General features: G+C 34.4%; 1 protein-coding gene across 1 annotated transcript; it reads right to left on the bottom strand.

Annotated features, from left to right (window-relative positions):
• Positions 1-180: 180 nt before the first annotated feature.
• LOC145558979 (phototropin-2-like) lies at positions 181-20,972 on the bottom strand. The gene is made up of 24 exons (XM_081620362.1): positions 20,820-20,972; positions 19,573-20,086; positions 17,748-17,930; positions 16,541-16,632; positions 16,165-16,438; positions 15,525-15,732; positions 15,247-15,317; positions 14,341-14,447; positions 14,145-14,194; positions 13,890-13,994; positions 12,907-12,966; positions 12,330-12,419; positions 12,131-12,207; positions 10,864-10,948; positions 4,795-4,875; positions 3,690-3,793; positions 3,325-3,374; positions 3,044-3,150; positions 2,819-2,938; positions 2,396-2,447; positions 1,950-2,062; positions 895-1,035; positions 676-789; positions 181-552 (listed from the first exon to the last, which is right to left on the bottom strand). Exons 2-23 carry the CDS (start codon positions 20,028-20,030, stop codon positions 679-681), a joined length of 2,739 nt encoding a protein of 912 aa, XP_081476488.1. The 5' UTR covers positions 20,031-20,086; positions 20,820-20,972; the 3' UTR covers positions 181-552; positions 676-678.
• Positions 20,973-22,509: the final 1,537 nt, after the last annotated feature.

Genomic DNA, 22,509 nt, shown 5'->3' with positions numbered 1-22,509 from the left:
AGTTTACTAAGGAGTACTGTGCTATTGATTGCAAAATCCCATTAAGTATTCACTTTTTTGTATATCTTGTCACCAGTCTTACCAAAATAGATGGTGCGTTATAACTTGGTTAAAAATCATCATTCCAGAACCCAGAAATTGAGGGAGTCCTTTTTTATCTGTCGTCTTTAAAACACGATGAATTCTAAAACACAGATATTAGATCCTATACTGTGCTTACGCGTAGCAAGCTTAAGTTGTTCATAGAATAAAGTAAGGTAAGCTTATTTAGCTAAACAAACTCTACATCATAAGCATGCATGGAAGAGGAGCTCTCTGAGTTTCCAAACAATTACAACGTTAGATTACAGAATATACATAGGTATCGTACAGTCTTTTACTACACATAGAAGCAACACTAAAAATATCCTACTTCGCGCCATTATGTACCTCTTCCTCTTATCCTCTATGTACAAATCACAAAAATTATCGAATCACAAGATCTCTTCCCCAGTGATAAGCCTCTCAGTTATGCGATGAAGTTTATGATTTGGTTTCTGCCAACTGATAATCCTGTGTACATGAGGGAAACATGTCAACTAAAATATTGAATAAGCTGTTAAATGCAATTATAGAAATGTTGAGCGGTTTTATTTTAGTATGAATCATTACTTAAAAATAAAAAATGAGAGAGACCTTTTAGAACAAGTCCATAGGAGAAGCAAGGACTCCGTCATCATCCCATCCAACTTCCTTTGCACCTGGATCTCTTTTAATCAATTGAAGAGGCACCTCCAGGTTAGGTGGGTCCTGTAAGCAACATATGAAATGTTAATACCACTCTTTTCCACAGTCAAAGAGAGACAGGCTATACAACTTTAGCTGGATGTAGAAAGTGATGAGAGAAATGTTTACCATGCAACGAATCAGAGGCCAGTTTATTTCACGGAAAAAGGGATGCTCTTTTATTTCACTGGCACCTCCTTGGGATCCCAATCTCGTAGCAGGATCTCTGCTTAATAACGCATAAATTAACTGTCTTGCTGCTAGACTTACCTGCAATATCCATACACACATGTTATCAGCAATGAGCATCAATTTCTCACAGAGCCAGGCAATTGATGCAAAGCAACACAGCATTCAAATTTTAAAATTTCAAATTCATATGAAAATGTTTCGTATGTAAAATTTCTAGTTATGAAGCAAATATATGATGGTTAACATTCACAACATTCGAACCATAGGCCATTCACAACATTCGAACCATAGGTGAAAAGAGCATCAGGTGAAAGAACTTGAGGATCATTTAAACTAAAGATATTAACCTTAAAATGTAAATTCTCTTCAAGTTCTTCTCCTGGGATGTTAAATAAAAAAAATAAAAAAAAAAAGAAAAAAAAAGAAGGGGGAGTTCTAAAAAAAAGCCTGCCCAAGTTATCAAATGAATGCCCAAGTTACTGTAGTTATTTCAATAGACCTATAGCAGAGACCTCACTTAAAATTTTAATTACCATGGATATTCTATGAAAAAAGAAATAGTTTATGTCAGCATAACCAAGCTCACAGGGCCTCTCATGGCTCTCAGTACTAATTACCGCATTAGCAGCAGCTTCCACCTATAGCCTGGTATACCATATAAGTAGTACAATATATAACCCGAGTTTCTACTATGGTGCTAGCCTATACCCACGTTGTCAGCTTTTTGACCAAAATATGATATTTGAGGACAGAAAATACTATACATTATTGGCAATACCCCATTTCTAAAACAAGTAAGCATCTTCTTTTGAAGATCAAAGTTAAACTTTACTGTACTTTTATAATATTATAAGATAAAACACCATCTTAAGAGTTCTTGTTATATTTGTATCAATGCATATTTCAAAATAGATCTTTCATAAATTGTATCAGTAGAAAAAGACAAAGGTTAAAAACAAGAACACAAAATATTCTAGAACAAGAATTTTTACCGGAATGCTGCTTGGAAATGTGAGGTCTTTGTGCATGATGTTTGCAAATGTCTTTTGTCTGTTCTTACCCCGGAAAGGTGTACGTCCATAAAGCATCTCATACAACAGAATTCCTGGGGAAAAGAGGAAAAAGCTTAAGCTCCATTTCCTAAATTAAGCAGGAGCCAAATGAAAATTTTGGATAGACATAAATTCACAAGCCTTTTGATATTCTCTTGTGATACATCAGGTAAGAAACAACATAAATGGTAGACCAACAAAGATATATGAAACAATGGACCTCTACCATGGAGAGTCACTTCAACACCCCCCGCCCCTCAAGCAAAATAATAAAAAAAATTAAATATAAAAAAGATAGCATTTTCAGAACTCCTAAAGAGAGCTTCATGTGTCCACTTAAGAAAAAAGTGATATTAAAACAAAAAACTAGCGTAGAATGAACTCACCTAGAGCCCACCAGTCAATAGCACTAGTATGGCTTGCTCCAGTAATAACTTCCTGAAAAACAAAGACTTGTAAGAGCTACAATATGAAAAAGCAAGGTAATTGCCTGTTAGAAGACTTAGAAACCTGTGAGACATCCTGATGCAATAATATAAACTTCAACTCAGACTACATGTAAGTGATAATTCAAGAAAATTAATGAAATTGAGCAATTATAAATAAGGGTTAGGAACACAGTTGCTTCATAGATTGCAGCGATAATTAATTTAGGAAAACTGGTATATAGTCAATAATTTTATCATGTTTTGGTAACAAAGTCAAGCAGTTGAGTGCTAGACAAGCTCTAAAATGCATAAATCAGGTTATATGAGGAATGCTTGTTGAAATTAAAACATATAATAGTTAACAGAAATAATAAAACATACAGGAGCAATGTACTCCTCAGTTCCAACAAATGAATTAGATTGGGTAGCTGGCTCTGCTACAAAAGTCGGTGGTGGTTGACTTCGGGATCTTCTTTTCTTTGGTTGTGGAGGCTTTATTATCTGCCAAGATTATAAAAAAAAAAAAAAAAAAAAGTTCACACGATATGAGAAATAGGTTAAGTGATGACATTAATAATAATTCAACTGATTTGTGTCCACACATACATGAGGTTTGCAGGCTGTCAAGAATGAGAGGTCAAAGTCTGTTAAAACAAGATGCCCATTCTTCTGCAGTAGTATATTCTCAGGCTTTAAGTCACGATATATGATACCTACTCCACATCAATGTAAAAACTAGTTAGAAACAATAATTAATAAAAGGACAATATGACATAAAAAATTCAGCCATGTGTAGCAACCAGATACAAATTGGGAGATTCATAATAGCTAAACTCTATCCAATGAGTACAAAAACAATAATACAAATTGTCAATTGTCAACAGTACCTAAACAATGAAGATACTCCAGTCCAATTACAACCTCAGCTGCGTAAAACCTGAAAATTAGGCATCAATAAAAAGTTTATAGCAGAATCAACACATACAAATAAAATTATAAGATTGTGACTCAAAATGTTATAATAAAGCCATGGTTGTGAGCGAGTTTTTGCAAATGAGAAATTTGGTCTAATGAAATATATGACAAAGCAAGAGGCTGAAGCACCTAGTTTAAAAACCATGATGATACAGATATATTTAGTAACCACAAGAAACAAATGGTGGGTTCACTTATACAAAGATACAGAGTACAAGACAGAGACAATGACAGGTAAGATAAGCAAGAAAAAAAAGTGTTGGAGTCACCAACACACCTAGCTGAATCCTCCTTGAAAATTTTCAATGGCTGCAAGTCAAGCAAAGCAAAAAGCTCTCCTCCAGGGCAGAAGTCGGTTATCAGACAAACATGTGTAGAAGTCTGAGGGGGAAAAAAAAACCGTTAGCGAAACAAACTCCATTGAGGAGATAATTACTGAGACAACTAATATAATGAAGATTCAGGAGTTTGGTATAGATTAGTAAATTATATAGCTCATAGTTTCACAAGGAAAGCAACAACTTTATTTATTTATACAAGCACCTTCCAGCCCTCAGGTCAGCCTGATTTCACTGATACCATCTAACTACCAGTTGGTTGTCGTGGTAATTCCTTCTCTTCCAATAAAGCAAGTGCAACATTTTCTGACTTTACTCATGGTATACCATTACATAATTGTCTAGTTACATCCAGTTCGAAGCTTACTCATGGCATACTCAAAAATATGCAGTTTAATAGAGGCTACTAAATTACTAATATTAAATTTCAGTACTTGGTAGAATAAAGAGAAACATACTGGATATAGTAAATTTTGCTGATAATAAAATAACTTTCCAGCTTTCACTTGTTACAAAAATAATTAATAAACCACCTTCTATTGACTGCAGTAGAAACAGCAAAAACCCAATCACAAAGTGCAGTAGGGAACATAGGAAGTCAGTGAGATTCCATATAGTGTCAAGCTTTAAAATTTACAGTTTTCAGGTCTGAGACATGGGCATCAAGATTTAAGATTTGGATAACATATAACCAGTAACTACATGGATCCAAGAGGCTTCTTGACAAGTTACAGTACATGGTAATGGTGAGCTCTATACAAAAACTATTAGTAAACATTTTAATAATGTGTTGTAAATATGAGCTTCAGGAAGCAGGAGCTCAAGAAACATGCACTTTCAGACCTAGAAATCATGTTCAGTTTTAATATATATATATATATATATATATATATATATATATATATATATATATATATTCAGCATGATCATTGTAAATTTTTTGTATAATGCAAGTCTGGAGAATAGTATGAAGACCTACACCTATGTACTGAGAAGTTGGGGAAGGAAGGAAAAAAAGTAATATAGAGGCAAGTATATCAAAACCTGAAAAGAAGCATATAGTGTAGGAAGAAAAGGATGATCCAGCATAGAAATTATTTCCCTTTCAACACAAGCACGATGCACCTGTAAACAATTAGAAAGTATTTCAGATCTTTCTTCACAGGTTTATGGGTTACAACAACATAAAAAATACATCAACCACCATGTCTAAAAACCTCTCCTAACACAGTGGAAACAAGAAAAGGGAATCTCCTGAACCATTTCAGGCATCATATACAGTCAATAAAATACAATAACTCAAAGACTTGTATATGTTGTTGGTACACACGCGCAAACGCACATTACATATCTGTAAACTGTCTTTAGTCTCTGAAAAGTAAAAAACGGAAACCCACTAAGCCTAGAAGATGAGGATCAGAATGCTGAGAAATATTAAATATTCACACATGTTACAGAGTATAAATCAACTTCAGTATGCAGCCTGTGTGGAAAACAGATTCATAAAAATGTACAAACTTGTATACTTTTACCACCACTTATAATCAAAGGTCAGTCCTAAGGATTATCTGAGCAAGAACACACATTAAGTGACCAAGTTCCTACATGCTTTTCTGAAGGCTTCCCAAATGAAAGGGATCACATTCTTAATGTTCATATACCAGAAAGAAGCACACTTTTTGAAAATGAGAAATTATTTCTCTAAATTCAAAGGCAGAGTGCTACAAAATTAACAAGCAACGCAAAATGCCCACAAGAAATAAGAAAGTTGAGTAGTAACTACGAAGTTAAAATACTATCATATAAAGATTATTTTAACATGCAATACTAAATGCCCACGAGAAAATAGAAAATTGAGTGGTAATTATGAAATCTAGAATACTATCAATATTAGGGGTTTTTTTTTTTTTTTTTTCAAATAATGCAGCTTCACTTGATATTTGAAATTCAAGAATAATCAATAGTTGTAATCAAAGAGATCTAGACAGACCAAAGTTACACGGAGCAACAGACAAACAAAAAGAGTAAAGTGGGCCCAAAAAACACATGTACGGATCAAAACAGAGCAAAAGATGCATATCAGAACGCAAGAACAGGACTTAGATCCAAAATTTCCAAAAGATAGCCCAACAGGTTAACTTTAGATTAAAAAGAACAGCTAGTATTAGAGCTGTCAAAAGTTGACCCGACCCAAAATACCGACTCAAAATCGATTATTAACCGAACCACTGAACCCGAGAAAATGGTGACCCAAACCCGACCTAACCCGACCTGAAACAACCCTAGACCCGAGTTGACCCGAGTATGTGAGACTTGAACCCGAACATGAACTGACCTGGAGATGACCCGGCCCGAATGTAGCCGGTAAATAATTGACCTGACCCAACCCGACTTGAACCGAAATTGACCTAAACTTGTTTTAACCAGTCAAAACCCGAATTTAACCTGACCTAAACCTCCAAAAATTCTCAAAAAACGTGGATATTAGCCTTCAATTTTTGAATTTTTCAACATTTTTTCGCCCGTACATAAAAATTGCCGAAATGTTTACCATGGTCCCTAATAGCCTCCGGGAGTCAAATTAGGTGGGTGTAGCCATCCAATTTGCCTTTAAACGGCTAATTTACCGTTTTCCAACTTGCACCGATTTCATTAAATCAAGCCTACCACAAACATTTATGATAACATATATTGATCATATATGGTTCCAAACGGAATTATATGACCCCGAGATGTATTCCCTAAAATCTCAAGTCTTTTAGATACCGGGTCCTGAAACCTACAAAATTTCTCAAAAAACGTGGTTATTAGCATTCCATTTTAGAATTTTATGACTTTTTTTAGCCTGAAAAAAAAAAAAAATGCCGAAATGTTTACCATGGTCCCTATTACCCTCTGGTAGCCTAATTGGATGAGTGAAACCATCCGATTTGCCTTTAAACGATAAATTTACCAGTTTACAACTTGCACCAATTTCATTAACTCAAGCCTACCACGAACATTTATGACAACATATAATGATCATCTATGGTTCCAAACGGCATTATATGACCCCGAGATGTATTCCCTAAAATCTAAAGGCTTTTCGTCACCGTGCTCCGAAACCTCCAAAATTTTTCAAAAAGCGTGGATATAAGACTTTAATTTTGGAATTTTTTGACTTTTTTCGCCCGGAAATAAAAATTGCCGAAATAATAACCATGGTCCTTAATACCTTCCAGGGGTCCAATTGGGTGGGTGTAACCATCCAATTTGCCTTTAAACGGCCAATTTACAGGCTTACAAATAGCACCGATTTCATTAAATCAAGACTACCATGAACATTTATGACAAAATATAATGATCATATATGGTTCCAAACGGAATTATATGACCTCGAGATGTATCCCCTAAAATCTCAAGTCTTTTCGACACCAGGCCCTCAAACCTACAAAATTTCTCAAAACCGTGGATATTAGCATTCAATTTTGGAATTTTACGACTTTTTTTCGCCTCGAAAAAAAAATTGCCGAAATGTTTACCATGGTCCCTATTACCCTTTGGTAGCCTAATTGGATGGGTGAAACCATCCGATTTGCCTTTAAACGACCAATTTATCAGTTTACAACTTGCACCGATTTTATTAACTCAAGCCTACCATGAACATTTATGACAACATATAATGATCATATATGGTTCCAAATGGCATTCTATGACCCCGAGATGTATTCCCTAAAATCTGAAAGCTTTTCGGCACCGTGCCCCGAAACCTTCAAAATATCTCAAAAAGCGTGGATATAAGCCTTTAATTTTGGAATTTTTTGACTTTTTTGCCTGGAAATAAAAATTGCCGAAATATTTACCATGGTCCCTAATACCCTCCGGGAGTCCAATTGGGTGGGTGTATCCATCCAATTTGCCTTTAAATGACCATTTTACAGGCTTACAGCTTGCACCGATTTCATTAAATCAAGTCTACCACGAACATTTATGACAACATATAATGATCATATATGGTTCCAAATGTAATTATATGACCTCGAGATGTATCCTCTAAAATCTCAAGTCTTTTCGACACCGGGCCATAAAACCTACAAAAATTTCTCAAAAAGCGTGGATATTAGCGTTCAATTTTGGAAATTTTTGACTTTTTTTCGCCTCGAAAAAAAAAATTGCCGAAATGTTTACCATGGTCCCTATTACCCTCCGGTAGTCCAATTGGATGGGTCAAACCATCCAATTTGTCTTTCAACGACCAATTTACCAGTTTACAACTTGCACAGATTTCATTAACTCAAGCCTACCACAAACATTTATGACAACATATAATGATCATATATGGTTCAAAACGACATTATATGACCTCGAGATGTATTCCCTAAAATCTGAAAGCTTATAGACACCGTGCCCTAAAACCTCCAAAATTTCTCAAAAAAACGTGGATATAAACCTTTAATTTGGGAATTTTTTGACTTTTTTTCACCCAAAAATAAAAATTGCCGAAATTTTTACCATGGTCCCTTATAACCTCCGTGAGTCAAATTGGTTGGATGTATCCATCCAATTTTCCTTTAAACGGCCAAGTTACCGGCTTACAACTTGCACCGATTTCATTAAATCAAGCCTACCACGAACAATTATGACAACATATAATGATCATATATGGTTCCAAACGGAATTATATGACCCCGAGATGTATCCCCTAAAATCTCATGTCTATTCGACACCGGGCCCTGAAACCTACAAAATTTCTCAAATTCGTGGATATTAGCATTCAATTTTGGAATTTTATAACTTTTTTCGCCTGGAATAAAAAAACTGCCGAAATGTTTACCATGGTCCCTATTACCCCCCGGTAGCCTAATTGGGTGGGTGAAACCATCCGATTTGCCTTTAAACGACCAATTTACCAACTGACAACTTGCACCGATTTCATTAACTTAAGCCTACCATGAACATTTATGACAACATATAATGATCATATATGGTTCCAAACGGCATTATATGACCCCGAGATGTATTCCCTAAAATCTGAAGGCTTTTCGGCACCGTGCCCCGAAACCTCCAAAATTTTTCAAAAAGCGTGGATATAAGCCTTTAATTTTGGAATTTTTTAATTTTTTTCGCCGGAAAATAAAAATTGCCGAAATATTTACAATGGTCCCTAATACCCTCCAGGAGTCCAATTGGGTGGGTGTATTCATCCAATTTGCCTTTAAACGGCGAGTTTAACGGTTTACAACTTGCACCGATTTCATTAAATCAAGTCTACCACGAACATTTATGACAACATATAATGATCATAAATGGTTCTAAACGGCATTATATGACCTTGAGATGTATCCCCTAAAATTTAAAGGCTCTTGGACACCGGGCCTCGAAACCTCCAAAATTTCTCAAAAAGCGTGGATTTTAGTCTTTAATTTTGGAATTTTTTGACATTTTATCGCCCGAAAATAAAAAATTGCCGAAAAGCTTACCATGGTCCCTAGTATTCTCCGGGAGTCTAATTGGGTGGGTGGAACCATCCAATTTGCCTTCAAACGGCCAATTTACCGGTTTACAACTTGCACCGATTTCATTAACAGAAGCCTACCACAATATCTATGACAACATACAATGATCATATATGGTTTCAAACGGCATTATATGACCCCCAAATGTATTCATTAAAATCTCAAGAATTTGCGACACCGAGCCCCGAAACCTCCAAAATTTCTCAAAAAGCATGGACATTAGCCTTCAATTTTGGAAATTGTTGACTTTATTCCGCCTGGAATAAAAATTGCCGAAATTTTTATCATAGTCCCTAATATTCTCTGGCTGGGTGGGTGGTACCATCCCATAGAACAATTTGCCTTTAAACGACCAATTTACCGGTTTACAACTTACACCGATTTACCGGTTTACAACGACCAGTTTAATTAACTTTCACCGAACCTGACTTGAACCAAAATTGACCCAAACCCGTTTTAACCCGAATTTAACCCGACTTGTTCCTAACCTGACCTGAATTCAACTCAACCTGTTACTAACCGGACTCGAATTTAACCCAACCCGTTACAAACCCGACCCAAAATCAACCCGACTTGTTATTGACATGACCCAAATTAAACCTGACTTGTAATTGACCTATCCCAAATTTTACCAGACCTATTACTTACCCGACCCAAAAATTCAACTCGATCTGTCACTAACTCGACTCGAAATTAACAAGACTTGTTATTGACCCGATTTCAAATCACCTTAAATGCACTTTAGACCACCTTATTATTGTTGATCAAAGCATTTTGTCTAGGGAGACCAAGTCGGTAAAGAAGCATCATCCTCAAATTTAAGAGTTAAATATAGTATATATTTGTCGTATGGTCAAAGGAGATAATTATCTTCCTTAATTATAGACTATATTTCCCTAGTATATTGTCATATATATTATAGTCAAAGGAAATAATTAGCTTGATAAAAATGATAATTATCTATTTATAGTTAGTTGAACCCGAATATGACCTGACTTGGAAATGACCCGATTTGATTGTAACCTGCATATTGCTGACTTGAACATAACCCGACTTGAATCCGAGAATGACCCGATTTGAAAATGACCCAACCTGATTATAACCTGCAAATTATTGACTTGAATCGAACCCAACTTGAACCCGAGAATGACCCGACTTGAAAATGACCCGACCTGATTATAATCCGCAAATTATTGACTTGAACCGAAGCCGACTTTAACCCGAGAATGACCCGACCTGATTCTAACCCGCAAATTATTGACTTGAACCGAACCCGACTCGAACACGAGAATTACCCTAACCCGTTTTAACCCGTGAAAACCCGAATTAAACCCGACCTATTGTTCACCCGACCCAAATGTTACCCAACCTATTGTTAACCCGACCTAAACCCGACCCAAACCCGATAAGTATGACCCGACTCAAGCATGACCCAACCCAAACCCGACCCGCATAGGTCTTGACCCGACCCACTCTTACCCGACCCGTTTACCCGAATTGACTTGCTAGTATGCAGCTAGGTAATGTGATATGAGCACAAGATATTGCAATTGCATTTAATTAAACAAAAAAAAAGGTGATAAAATTAGCCAAAACAACCATGTTTTAAATGATTAACCTTATTACGGTTCAGCATCACAGCTTTATCCATTGCCTTCATTGCGAATAGTTCTCCCGAACCTTTCAGCTCCACCAAATGAACACTGCAGCAAGCAAAAGATTAAAACAATAATAATAATAATGAAGCCAATAAACTAATTGGCATATAATTCAATTAGCATGCTAGGAAGAAAAGGATCTGACAATGATTACAATAAACAATATATATAAGCGACAGTGCAGCAAATTTTTAAATTTAAAAGACTATCATCCAGTCAAGTAATGGTGAAACAAAAATGAATAGAGTATATAGCAGAATGAGAGAACTAATTAAAGAACTCATCATTTTGTCATTTACAGGCAAATTAGTGATGCTTATTACCATCTGTGGTCAAGACTCAAGACAGAGTCAGATTTCATCACTGAGGGCTAACTAGGTCATTTATATCTTGAAAGGTAGTGTAAACATGTTCATAAAAGGTGATAATATTTTTTTTTCAAAAAAAATTTGAAAAATTTGTAGAAGGAACTTGCCGAAAGTGCTACATAAAGGTAGTCCTTGATGGGTTCTCCCATCAAAGAATCTATATCAATATCTATACTTATATATTGAAAAATGTTCCTCAAAATATCGATGTGCCACGTGTATCTATTCTCGCATGCCACGCGTATCCGACTATCCGTTCTCACACTAGCATCATGTCACATCATCATTTTATGTCATGGTTAACTAAAAATGCATATGAAGGGGTTTGAACAATGAACACTACACCTCATTAAATAAAGACCAAACTTATTATCATCTTACCTACAAACAAATCAAGTTCTATCTATCTACATAAAAATATAAATAAATTTTAGTATGGAGATTTATAAAAGTAAATAATTTATTACTCCCGTTTTATTATTATAACTATAATTTCCAGACAATTAAAAAATAAGAAGTTTTTCAAGCTCTTTAATAAATAATAATTATAAAAAAAAAATTAAAAAAAAATAAAAAAAAAAAAAGGCCCTCAAAGAAACACCCAGGTCACTCACTAAGTCACTAGTTTGTTAATTTAAAACTAAGTGGAGATTAGGATATGAGCCAAGCACTCAAGCGGTTTCCTCGTGCAAAATGCAATCAAGTGTAAACACATCAAACACATGTTTTTGCTCAATGTTGCAAAAGAGATATAAAACTGGTACTCACATCAATTTGAACAAAGCAAAACTAATACAAGGAGCCTACTGCCAAAAGTATGGGGGGTGGAGGAAGCATTTTAAAAGTTAAACAGCAATACCTTCCAGTATCACCACATCCCAATGGTTTTATGGGCTTAAAATGATCCAAACCAATTTTTTCACCACCAGCAGTAATCTAAAATGCCAAAGAGATTCAGCAAAAAGCCTTAGTAACTAAAATATTTTAGAGGATACTAGTTAATACAGAACGAAAGTTTTTTAACCAAACATGACAGCATACGTATAACCCTATCAAACCTTTTGGATTGCAGCCCAAGTGGCGGAGCCCTTCTTATGGGGCTTTGGGTAAACAGGTTCAGAATGAATTGCCCACAGGTCTTCTGGCCTCTGGAAAACAAGTAATACCAAAAGGCTGCTTCAGCAACAGGTCAACATAATTGTCTAAATTATGCAGCCAGATAATTTTCTTTAACCGGGTATTGGTGATGCTCACAGAGATAACTAGCTAAGAATTGGTAAAAGTACTTCGGTTGCCTCATAATTAATTTTGTACTTTGGATTGACATGAAAACTAAGATATTTTGTTAGTTAAATAAATAAAAATGATAGTATAAAATGAAGGAAAACATAGTTATGTTAAAGTGTTGGAAATGAGGAGAAAAAGAGAAATAGTCCGGAAACGTCAAAATAAGTGTGATAGGGATGTGTAAAGCTATTTATAGGACACCCCATAATGGAATGTGTTAAGTTAATTTACAGGTAATTATTGATTGTCTAAAGTAATTAATAGAAAGCTAAATGCCAAAAATATGACTATGATCAGGTAAGCTAGGAGTTAATAATCCTAAAATGCAGAACAAGAAAGGTACCTTACCAAATTGGCATCGGGAAGTTCTCGAACAGCTTCATCAACATTTTCTGCAGTAGCTTTGACCTGAAAGTTGAATGGGAAAGAAAAAACCGAGGCTCTCAAACATTGTTGCAATAAAAAAAAATATTAGACGGAAAAATAAGGAAATTTCAGCATTTGAAACAGAAAAATATGAAAATTGTTAGTAAACTGACAGCATACCAGCCAAACTACATGTAAAATTGCCAAAAGATTCAAACCAAAAAACAAGAGAGAGAGCCCATATATACTTCATCAGGATCCCTGACATGACTACAGAAGTACAGATGTATGGAATCACAAATTAAACATGAATGACCTAGAACGAATCATTGTGAAACAGAAGAATATGCACAATAATCACAATCAAATTTTTTGTCACCAGAATCTAATTCGATTAGATTCCTTCCTCGATAATAAATGGTGTCATTACAAGTATATATAGTTTGTGTGTGTGTGTGTGGGCGGGGGGAGTATACACACACATGACAACATCACATGTAGATCACCAGTATTTAACAGTTAACCGGCCTATTTCAACATATATGTAAGAGCTTTTTCTAATAACTGATGAACCCAATGTGTAAGAGCTTTTTCCAATAACTGATGAACCCAATGTGTAAGAGCTTTTTCTAATAACTGATGAACCCTATGTGTGCTAAATTAGTATGTAACCATTAAAATGCCAAACTAAATTTCAATAAATTACTACAGTTCAGTAAAGCTGCAGCTTATGTTTTTACAATACCTACATAATAAGATGCTTGGACTTGGATATGAGTTTTGAACTCTGGCACAGATTATGGAAAACTTTCAAATTCAAGAAGATAGGGGCAGGGCTAAGGAATTGAAGTGTCAAGTGCCGATTGCATACCATGCCTTAAAGTTGAGTGGGGAAGGAGGGTTAAAGCGTGTTATGTAATTCTAGTGGCCTTACATGATATAGAGTGTTAGACCAAATAACATACCACTTTAGCACTTTGTTGTTCTGTTCTCTCTGACAGTCGGTTACGTAATGGTTCAACATGATCACTTCCATCTAATTGCACTCCTATAAAGTATTGCAACTCCCCCTATACAGAAATACAAGAGAACATAAAACAATGAAATTGAGGAATAAATTTATGTTGTAAAAATAACTCCCAAATCCGAATGCATTTAACAGCTTGGATTTGTTTTAAGTCATAACTTGATTTAATGTATCAAATACTAATCTTGTATACCTTCTGATCTCTCATAGGTTGCAAATGAAACAAGTTCCAAAACTTCTTCCCTGTAAACCACAAGTTATACAGTTAACTAGCCGAAGAATGAAAAAGTCAAGCTCAATCCAAACAGTTGTAGATCGTCAATCAATGCTCACAACAATTTTAAACTAATATGTTTCCCTCTGTTTACATGTCAAAGCTATACGCTTACCACTTTTAGTGTAATTTATTAATTGAACGGTGATATCCCGCTGCTCCCTGATAGCATCTCGTATTTTTTGGACTGTGGCCTGATCTGTCTCTGGTCCCTGAAGAAATCTACAAGTTTGATGAAGACATAAATGGAAGCAATATTAGTTAAAATAACAAGGAAGAGAATAGCCTGCACAAAATCAGATATAAATAAAAGTTTTGAACTCTTAACTTCCTTAGCACTTCAGATTAGACATTTCAAAGCAAACAATCAGTAAGTACACGCACTAAAATGTGAAACATATTCATGTTAGAGACAAGAAAATTGGCAAACTGGAATGTATTCAATGGATGAAATAACATTGCATCAAGTTCAAGCTCACTGATGAGCATTCAAATTAAGATACTGTAACACGCATCAACACCAATTTCAAGCTTAAATAGTTTACTGAACTGCAAATGCACTAGATGAAGTTCACATTAGACTTATTTATAGCTCCACATGCATTAATGCCCAAAATAAAAATGTTTGATGATACATAATAATTCTGCATTTACAAGCATTAACACAATCATGTGGCTAACCTGATTATGATCCATAGTGTTAATTATGATTAAAAATAGGGATAAACATGTGCCTCACTGCTCAAGTTGATTTGCTAAAGGGATTCTTAATATATATACTGACATTTATATTTTAATCCTTAGTACTGAGTAAGATTTAAAGTCACAGTTTCAGGTTCATAGCAGTGAAGCCAGTGATTACCCCACAAGTAAGTACAAGGCAGCCACTATCAATTTAAGAGACTTAAGTGGTTATACAAAGTAGTCTTTAACCATAAAGAGCCAACAGTACATGCAATCCCCAGCAATAACCTCCTCATAGACGAGGAAAGAGCATAAATAGGATAAGAATAATTCATACCTACAATTTCTTCCCAAAATTTCCTCTCGCGTGAACTCTGTCAATTCAAGAAAGCTATCGGATGCAAAAATCTGCAAAATGAAGCAGAGAGCTCGAGTCAGTTTCTGGAAAGCTAATGAGCCTCAATTTTTACTTAAAGATAAATAACTTGATTTCTGGAGGCTTAGGATTTAGGAACTCCAAGAAATATTATGTCAGGATTAGAAACATCGTAACGTATAGGACAAGTGGATAAACTAATTTACAACTAAAAATTTCTTCTGCAACACTAAACATACAATTGGATTATCTGGAAGCCTGGGATCAGTAATCACAAAATTCTTCTCAATACGCTCTAATGTTGTTGCTAAATCAATTCCTTGTCGTATGTCTCTTTCTCTTTCTGCACGCTCCCAGCTGTCAGGACGATCTATGTCTTTCGGTATAAGAAATTCTGGCTCAAGACTTGGTTGTCGTTCATGCTTTGCAGAAGACCTCCCCTTAAAACTGCAAACAAGCAAGAGTTTTGTGAAACAATGTTTTTATAGTGATGTGGATCTAAGTAAAGCCACAGAGAAAGTAATAAGGATAGGTCAACACTATCACATGATTAAGAATTCTCGTCAATCACAACCAGCAAGATGAGCACAAATTCCAATCAGTGTCTTTGGTTTCAACAAAATTGTCAATCTAATGAACAAGCACAGTGCTCATCTAGGAAATTTACTTGAACTAGGGATACTAATTAAACAGGGAATCCTACTTTCTCAAGCAAAGTGAAAACATGCAAGCTGAATCTAGACTAAATAGAAACTAAGTAAAAGAGAACACAGCCAAAAGAATGTCGAAAAGAAGGAAGAATTCCTTGCCACATAGATTTTCTAGTCTACGATAACACAATGACCTATAACATAATGAACTTCAAGTTATTACACTCACCCCAATAAAGAAATACGCGCAGATTTTCTAGAGCTCTTGTCAGAATCTTTACTAGATGCGTCAAATTTAGGAGTCTCCCTACCAGGTGTTGACAGCCTACCAGGAGTTCCCACATTGTCAATTTCTGCAGATTTTGGCAGCATATAATCGAGATTGAATTTCCCTGCAACCTCCTGTTTTTCAGCATTGATGTTACTCACACTAAGAGATCGTGGTTGCTTCACAGTTTGAACAACCTCTATTATGGAACCCAATGCTGCTTCCTTCTGACGAGCTGATGCATCAGACAATTGAAAGTAAAAATTTTAATGCATAACAAGACATGTACAACATTAGAGAAGAACAAGGAAAACAATAATGTTCCACAAATTCTTACCATCATAACGGATAAGTGACTTTGGCAAGCCATTAGGACGTAATGCCTTGTCATTTATTCCTTCAGTGAATTTACTGACCTCGACCTGCATTCTGTTGCAACAAAGTCAACTTCAGGTGAAGTCACAAATTGTAGTTGACATCAGCCCACATTAGAAAATGTATCTCTTGAAATTGCCACTAACTTGAACATATTCCTAGTCTGTAGAACATCTAGAAGTTGGAAATGAAGCCAGAAAATGCACCCAAAACACATGAGTTTATTAGAGTTTATTAGTCTGTACTCCCTTTTCCATGCTCCTATATTATTTAACACATTGACTAATTTTTTCTGCAATTTTGTATGCAACAATATGCTAGCATTTTTGCGTCAATTCATAGTTTACGCATTCAACAAGCCAACATCCAAACTAATTCAAAACCACAAAAGTGGCCAACACAGAACAAAATAACTCCTCTACTTTGCCAAACATTTTGTTGAGAAATACACTTTATGCATGTAGAACATTCACCTACTCTCAGATGCACAGTACTTTGAATTCCTTGTTCTAACCAAACTAACTAATCACAAAGACAAGTCTTGAACTGAATTGCTTTGAATTTGTGCAAAAGAAAAAACCCAACTTGAGTCTATGAATTAAATCAACAGGGAGAGCATCGAGTCACAACTCACAACCATATAACAACACACAAGTAAAACCCCATTATTCAGGTTCAATACACAATCTCCTAATCTCCATGAAATGTACTACTACCAGCATGTCTGATAGATGGCAATTATATTGTCGTAATGGGAACGAATTAAACTATAATTCTGCAACGAAATCATCATTATATAGTCCATCGTAAATGATAATGCAATCCCTATCACAAAACTTGTGTTTTTCTTAAAATTTCCATTAACACTCAATACCACCCCTCAAGCAGTAATCATAGGCATCCAAATTAGACTTTCCTCACAAAATTTTGTACATATTCATTCCCGTTACCATCATTTATAACCCGATACCAAACGGGGAGTATTAAACGACCACGGAAACCATTGCTAACAATTATAATAGCACAAATCACAACTAAACATCAATCAAAGCAAATGGCACTAGAAAATTAAGAACCCTAGACAAACCCCAATTTCCTTCCAACCCACAAACTAAGATTAAAGAACATATACATTTAGAGAGAGAAAGAGGAGAAGAGAGAGAAAGTACCCAATAAATTTGATGACACGACCCTTATCATCTCGAATAGGGGTAATGGTAAGAAGGTTCCAGAAAGGGGTACCATCCTTCTTGTAATTCAACAATCTGCCGCAATAACTGGTCCCATTTTTCACCGCCTGTCTTATCTTCTCCACCTCGTTCTGGTCTGTTTCTGGCCCCTGCAAAAATCGGCTGCAACCAAATACAAAATATATGAATTATCCGCCATTGTTGAAGCTTCAAAGCTTTGTTTTTTTAGCAGGAGGAGAGAGAAAGAAAGCAAAGTGCAAGGGAAAATAAAGGAAGGAAACTAACTGGTGTTTCCATGGAAATTGCGGGAAGTTTTTGACAGGATATCACTTTTGAGTATGAGTGGCAATTGATAAGAAAGGAGTCGCAAGTTCCCACATCGGTCGTATTGGAGGTTAGCGTAGGGTTTATTTAGGTTTTTTTTTGGCGGTTTAACATCCTCTGTTAAACGCCGATTTTACGGTGAACTCTTGTAACCTTATCATATTCCGTAGTTTGAATTGGTTTTAGTTCGGGTTAATTTGATTTGATTTGGGTCATTCATAGTTATAAAGATGTATGGTTTCATTCAACTAGGTCACTCAATATCAAGTGATTCAAAACGAATATATTGGTTAGTATAATTGTTTACACAATTGACTTGGGTTAATTCAATTATTTTCAAGTTTTTGTCATTACGCATTTGGTTACTTTTACATTGGAATTCAAGATATAAAAAAAATAATAATAAAGTACAGTAATGGGAAATTTTAATAAGTAGATTTGACTTATTAGTGTTAAATAACACCTTTCTTTGACCACTCTTGTGAGATTTTGTTATATATTTGTAAGGTGAAAATAAAAAAGAGAGCAAAATAACATTAGAAGATTCTTCTCATGAGGGGAACTCCTAACCTGGGTACCTTCTTATAGTCTTATAAATATATACAATTTGAATATCAATTTTTTAATAGGAAATTTTGCCAACAACTACCTTTTAAATGACCACTTTTGAGAACAACTATCATTTAAAATTTTCTTTTAAAAAAACTACCACAAAGTCACAAAAACTTTGAGTAGCACTACCACGTTTTATTTTTCGGGAAGAATTTCCGATTGAGAAAGCCTATTTTAAAGAATTTCAATCAATTGCGGTATAGAAAACAAGAGATTTCGATAGTAAAACACAATAATAGGTCAATTATCTTTAATTTTGCATTAGAGTTTATTTAATTTCTCAATTAAATCTTAAAATTAGGGTTTATGGTCAAATTTTGAATTAAGGGCTTTAAGAAATTGGGGGATTTGGGGCAATTGAAGTGTATAATCCAATCAAGGATTAATGTAGTGCAATATTATCATTTAATTTGAGTTTTTTGAGGGAAATTTTATAAAATATGCCCCAAAAATGGAAATTCTTGTCGGAAACAATAAATGTGGTAGTGCTACTCAAAGTTTTTGTGTTTTTGTGGTAGTTTTTTCAAAAGAAAATTTTAAATGGTAGTTGTTCTCAAAAGTGGTAATTTAAATGGTAGTTATTCGCAAAATTTCCTTTTTAATACTTGTAAATTTTAATTATAATAATGACTAAAGTTAAATTATGAGATTGAAATCCTGAATAAAGAGAAGGAGATAGAAATTAGAGAAAAAAAATAGTTATGATTCTTATGAATGACTCTTGCGAAAGCTGTGACATGGTCATTGTCGCCTAATGTACACTTACCTCTACTTTAGGGAAGAAACTCAACAAATAAACTTCAACAAGAATAAGATTGTGGTACATAACAAAAGAAAATACACACACATAAAAAAAAAAAAAGCTTACCAATTGCGTCCAACAACTTCCTTAGAAGAGTAGCCAGTCATAGTGAAGAATCCACTACTAGCATACATTATAGGACATTCAGGTTTAGTAGCATCTGAAACCACAAAAGTCTGCTGCAAATTAGCTAATGCATCCTTCAACTCTTGTGAGGCTCTAGGAAGATGTTCTGATGTGTTAGAATTATTTGATTCCTCTGACATCCTCCTTGACTCCTTCTCGTACGAGTTTTTGCCTTGATTATTGTCCCCTGACATTCGAATCACGACATTCGAGGTTGATGGGGCTGATTCTCCCCCGTTCGCTGGTACCACTGCTAGCCCCCATTCTGCTGCCCTCTCAGCCATACCGGCTTCATCATTCACTATCTCGGTATTTTTTGACACCTTATTAGAGGTCTTGTTTGCTTCAAATGCCATCCACTTACTAGAAGTCATAGCATTGCTACTTGATGCCTCCATATTATCTATTAATTGAACATATATAGCTATACTCGAATATGATCGTATTCCCCTGCCTGAAATAGAAAAATTCTTGTAAGGCTTCACTATTTCCGAGCCCTTGTTTGGACATTTATTTAGAAACGAAGAAAATCTTTACTTATTCTGTAATACGAATAATACTCCCCCAATTCCTCGTTCTAGTACGAACATAATACATAACATAAGAAATTGACACGAATATGTTTTTTTATATGGGGATCGGGTACGTGAGTATAGCTAGATTAATGGTATCCATAGTTGGAAGAAGATAACATGAGGCATTCCTTAGCAAATCAGGAACTAACTACATACAGTAATAACTATAACTAGTATAAAAAGCATAAAGTTAAAGTTTCTATATAAAGGTAAATTCATTGATGATTGACAAACTTTCCAAATGTAAAAGTTATCTTAGCCTTAGTGCCTAAAAAGTAAAAATGGTCTACTTTCTTGGCTATTCCCTATGATACGTTCATTCAATCAACAACTTTTAGTTCTATTTTCAGAAATCAAATCAAAATTAAAGTGAGCACATGACCAAAAACAAACTTAATTATGTTTCGTAATAAGATTCGTGATAATATATAAATATAATATATCTGCGCATATAATAAAAATAAAAACTTAGCCAAATGATGTTCTAATTTGCGATACCATCATCATCATCTTCTAACTAAACACTCGGTAATTAAGCTATTGAGCGTGGCCACTTGGCAGTTATCCATTGAAGCGTTTCAAATTACGAGAGATAAGTAAAGAAAAGAGTACCTGGAATGAGGAGAGGAGAGCAAATGAAGTGCTGCAATTCACATGAGAAAGCAAACGTGTGTGTGTGAGCAGTAGTAGCAAAGGCTAAGCTTTTACTAGTAACAAAGATGATATGATAATTATTTTTATTTTTTACAAAAATGAAAAGAAAAAAAAGAAGATATGATAATGTTAGTTGGACCCCTTTTTTTGTGTTTGAAAATAAATAGCAACCTAACATTGATTTGTCGATAAATCATAACCATCAATTTCTTATATTTTTGGTACGGATTTACGTGGAGGCCGTCCATAACATTATTTCTTTCTTCCCTCTTTTAATTCTTTTGTTTTCTTCGTTGTCAATAATTAATGCTAAAAATGTGACTCTTTTTTGTTATTATGGACTTGTCTGAATATCTTTATTGTTGCCTAAAAAAAATCTGTATGTTAGTTTTAATAATGAAGTTAAATTAATGAGATTACAAGTATATGACTATATGGTTAGAATTTAATCTCTGCAATTAATGTACTTATTCATTGGTATGTACTCGTACTATATATATACCGGAGTATATATATAGAGATAGAGAGAAATACACAGATATACGAGATTTACAGTCGTGTATATATGTATGGGTAATTATAAAATAAAAAATAATTATATGAATAGGGATCGGAGTACTATACTCAATGCGGGAATTTTTTTTTTTTTAAAAAAAAAAACAGAAATAAAATGTGGCAAAGCCACTCCTACAATGTCTTCATACGTCATAACTCAATAGGAGAAAATTGAATCAACTCACTGCTTTGGAATGACTTATATGAGAAAATTCTCTAATGTCTCCTTTCCTAGTCTTATCCTAACAACCTTAAAAAAAAAAATTCAAATCAAGCTCTCATGTTTTAATTTTATCTTACTATTGCAACAAATTTTACCTATTTAAGATTTAAACTTTTCATATTTATTATTGTTCATATGATCATAGTTTGAAAACTTAAATTAGTAAAGCCAAAATACTTAAATATCTACCTAAAAGCCAAACCCCTGAAAGTCTTATAATCCGTACTAATTGGCTTAGCTTGCTCAATAAATTAGATATTAAAATGTTTTTTTTTTCGAAAGGGAGATATTAAAATGTTTTTGCAAAAGTTTGACTGATTATCACAACTAATATAAAGTTTTGCACCTAAAATAAATTTGGAACTATAGTTAAAAAAATTGTGCGTTTTTAATGGATCCACATATAATGTTAGATTATTCTAGGCACTTGAAACTTGGGACCATTCACAATTAAGTCAGGGTTCAAATATAATTTATCTATTTTCTTTGTTAATAAATTATTCTCTTTCTTTTCAAAAATGTATTGCAACATGGACATTTTTTTTAAGTAAAAGTTGATAAGGAACCATAAAAAGTTAAAAACATATTAGTTGGAAATTTACAGTGTACTCGTTGAAGAGAATACTAACAATTAGAAGGATGGTTATTTATCCATCTAAACTAATTATCATTTATATTATAAACATAAAAATAAATATATATAATTGATAATCAAAAAGTTTATATACATTAATAGCAACCCGGTGCAACGCCCGAACTACACACTAGTTTATTTATGAAACAGAAAAAATACATAAAAGTTATAATTTGATTAACCGAAAGTTAAAATAAAAAATAGGACCACCTGTTTTTTTTTTAATCTGTAATTTC

The sequence above is a fragment of the Chenopodium album genome, chromosome 9 (assembly GCF_948465745.1).
Source record: "Chenopodium album chromosome 9, dcCheAlbu1.1, whole genome shotgun sequence".
NCBI classification, from domain to species: Eukaryota; Viridiplantae; Streptophyta; class Magnoliopsida; order Caryophyllales; family Amaranthaceae; genus Chenopodium; species Chenopodium album.
This window is presented reverse-complemented; position numbering and strand designations above follow the sequence as displayed.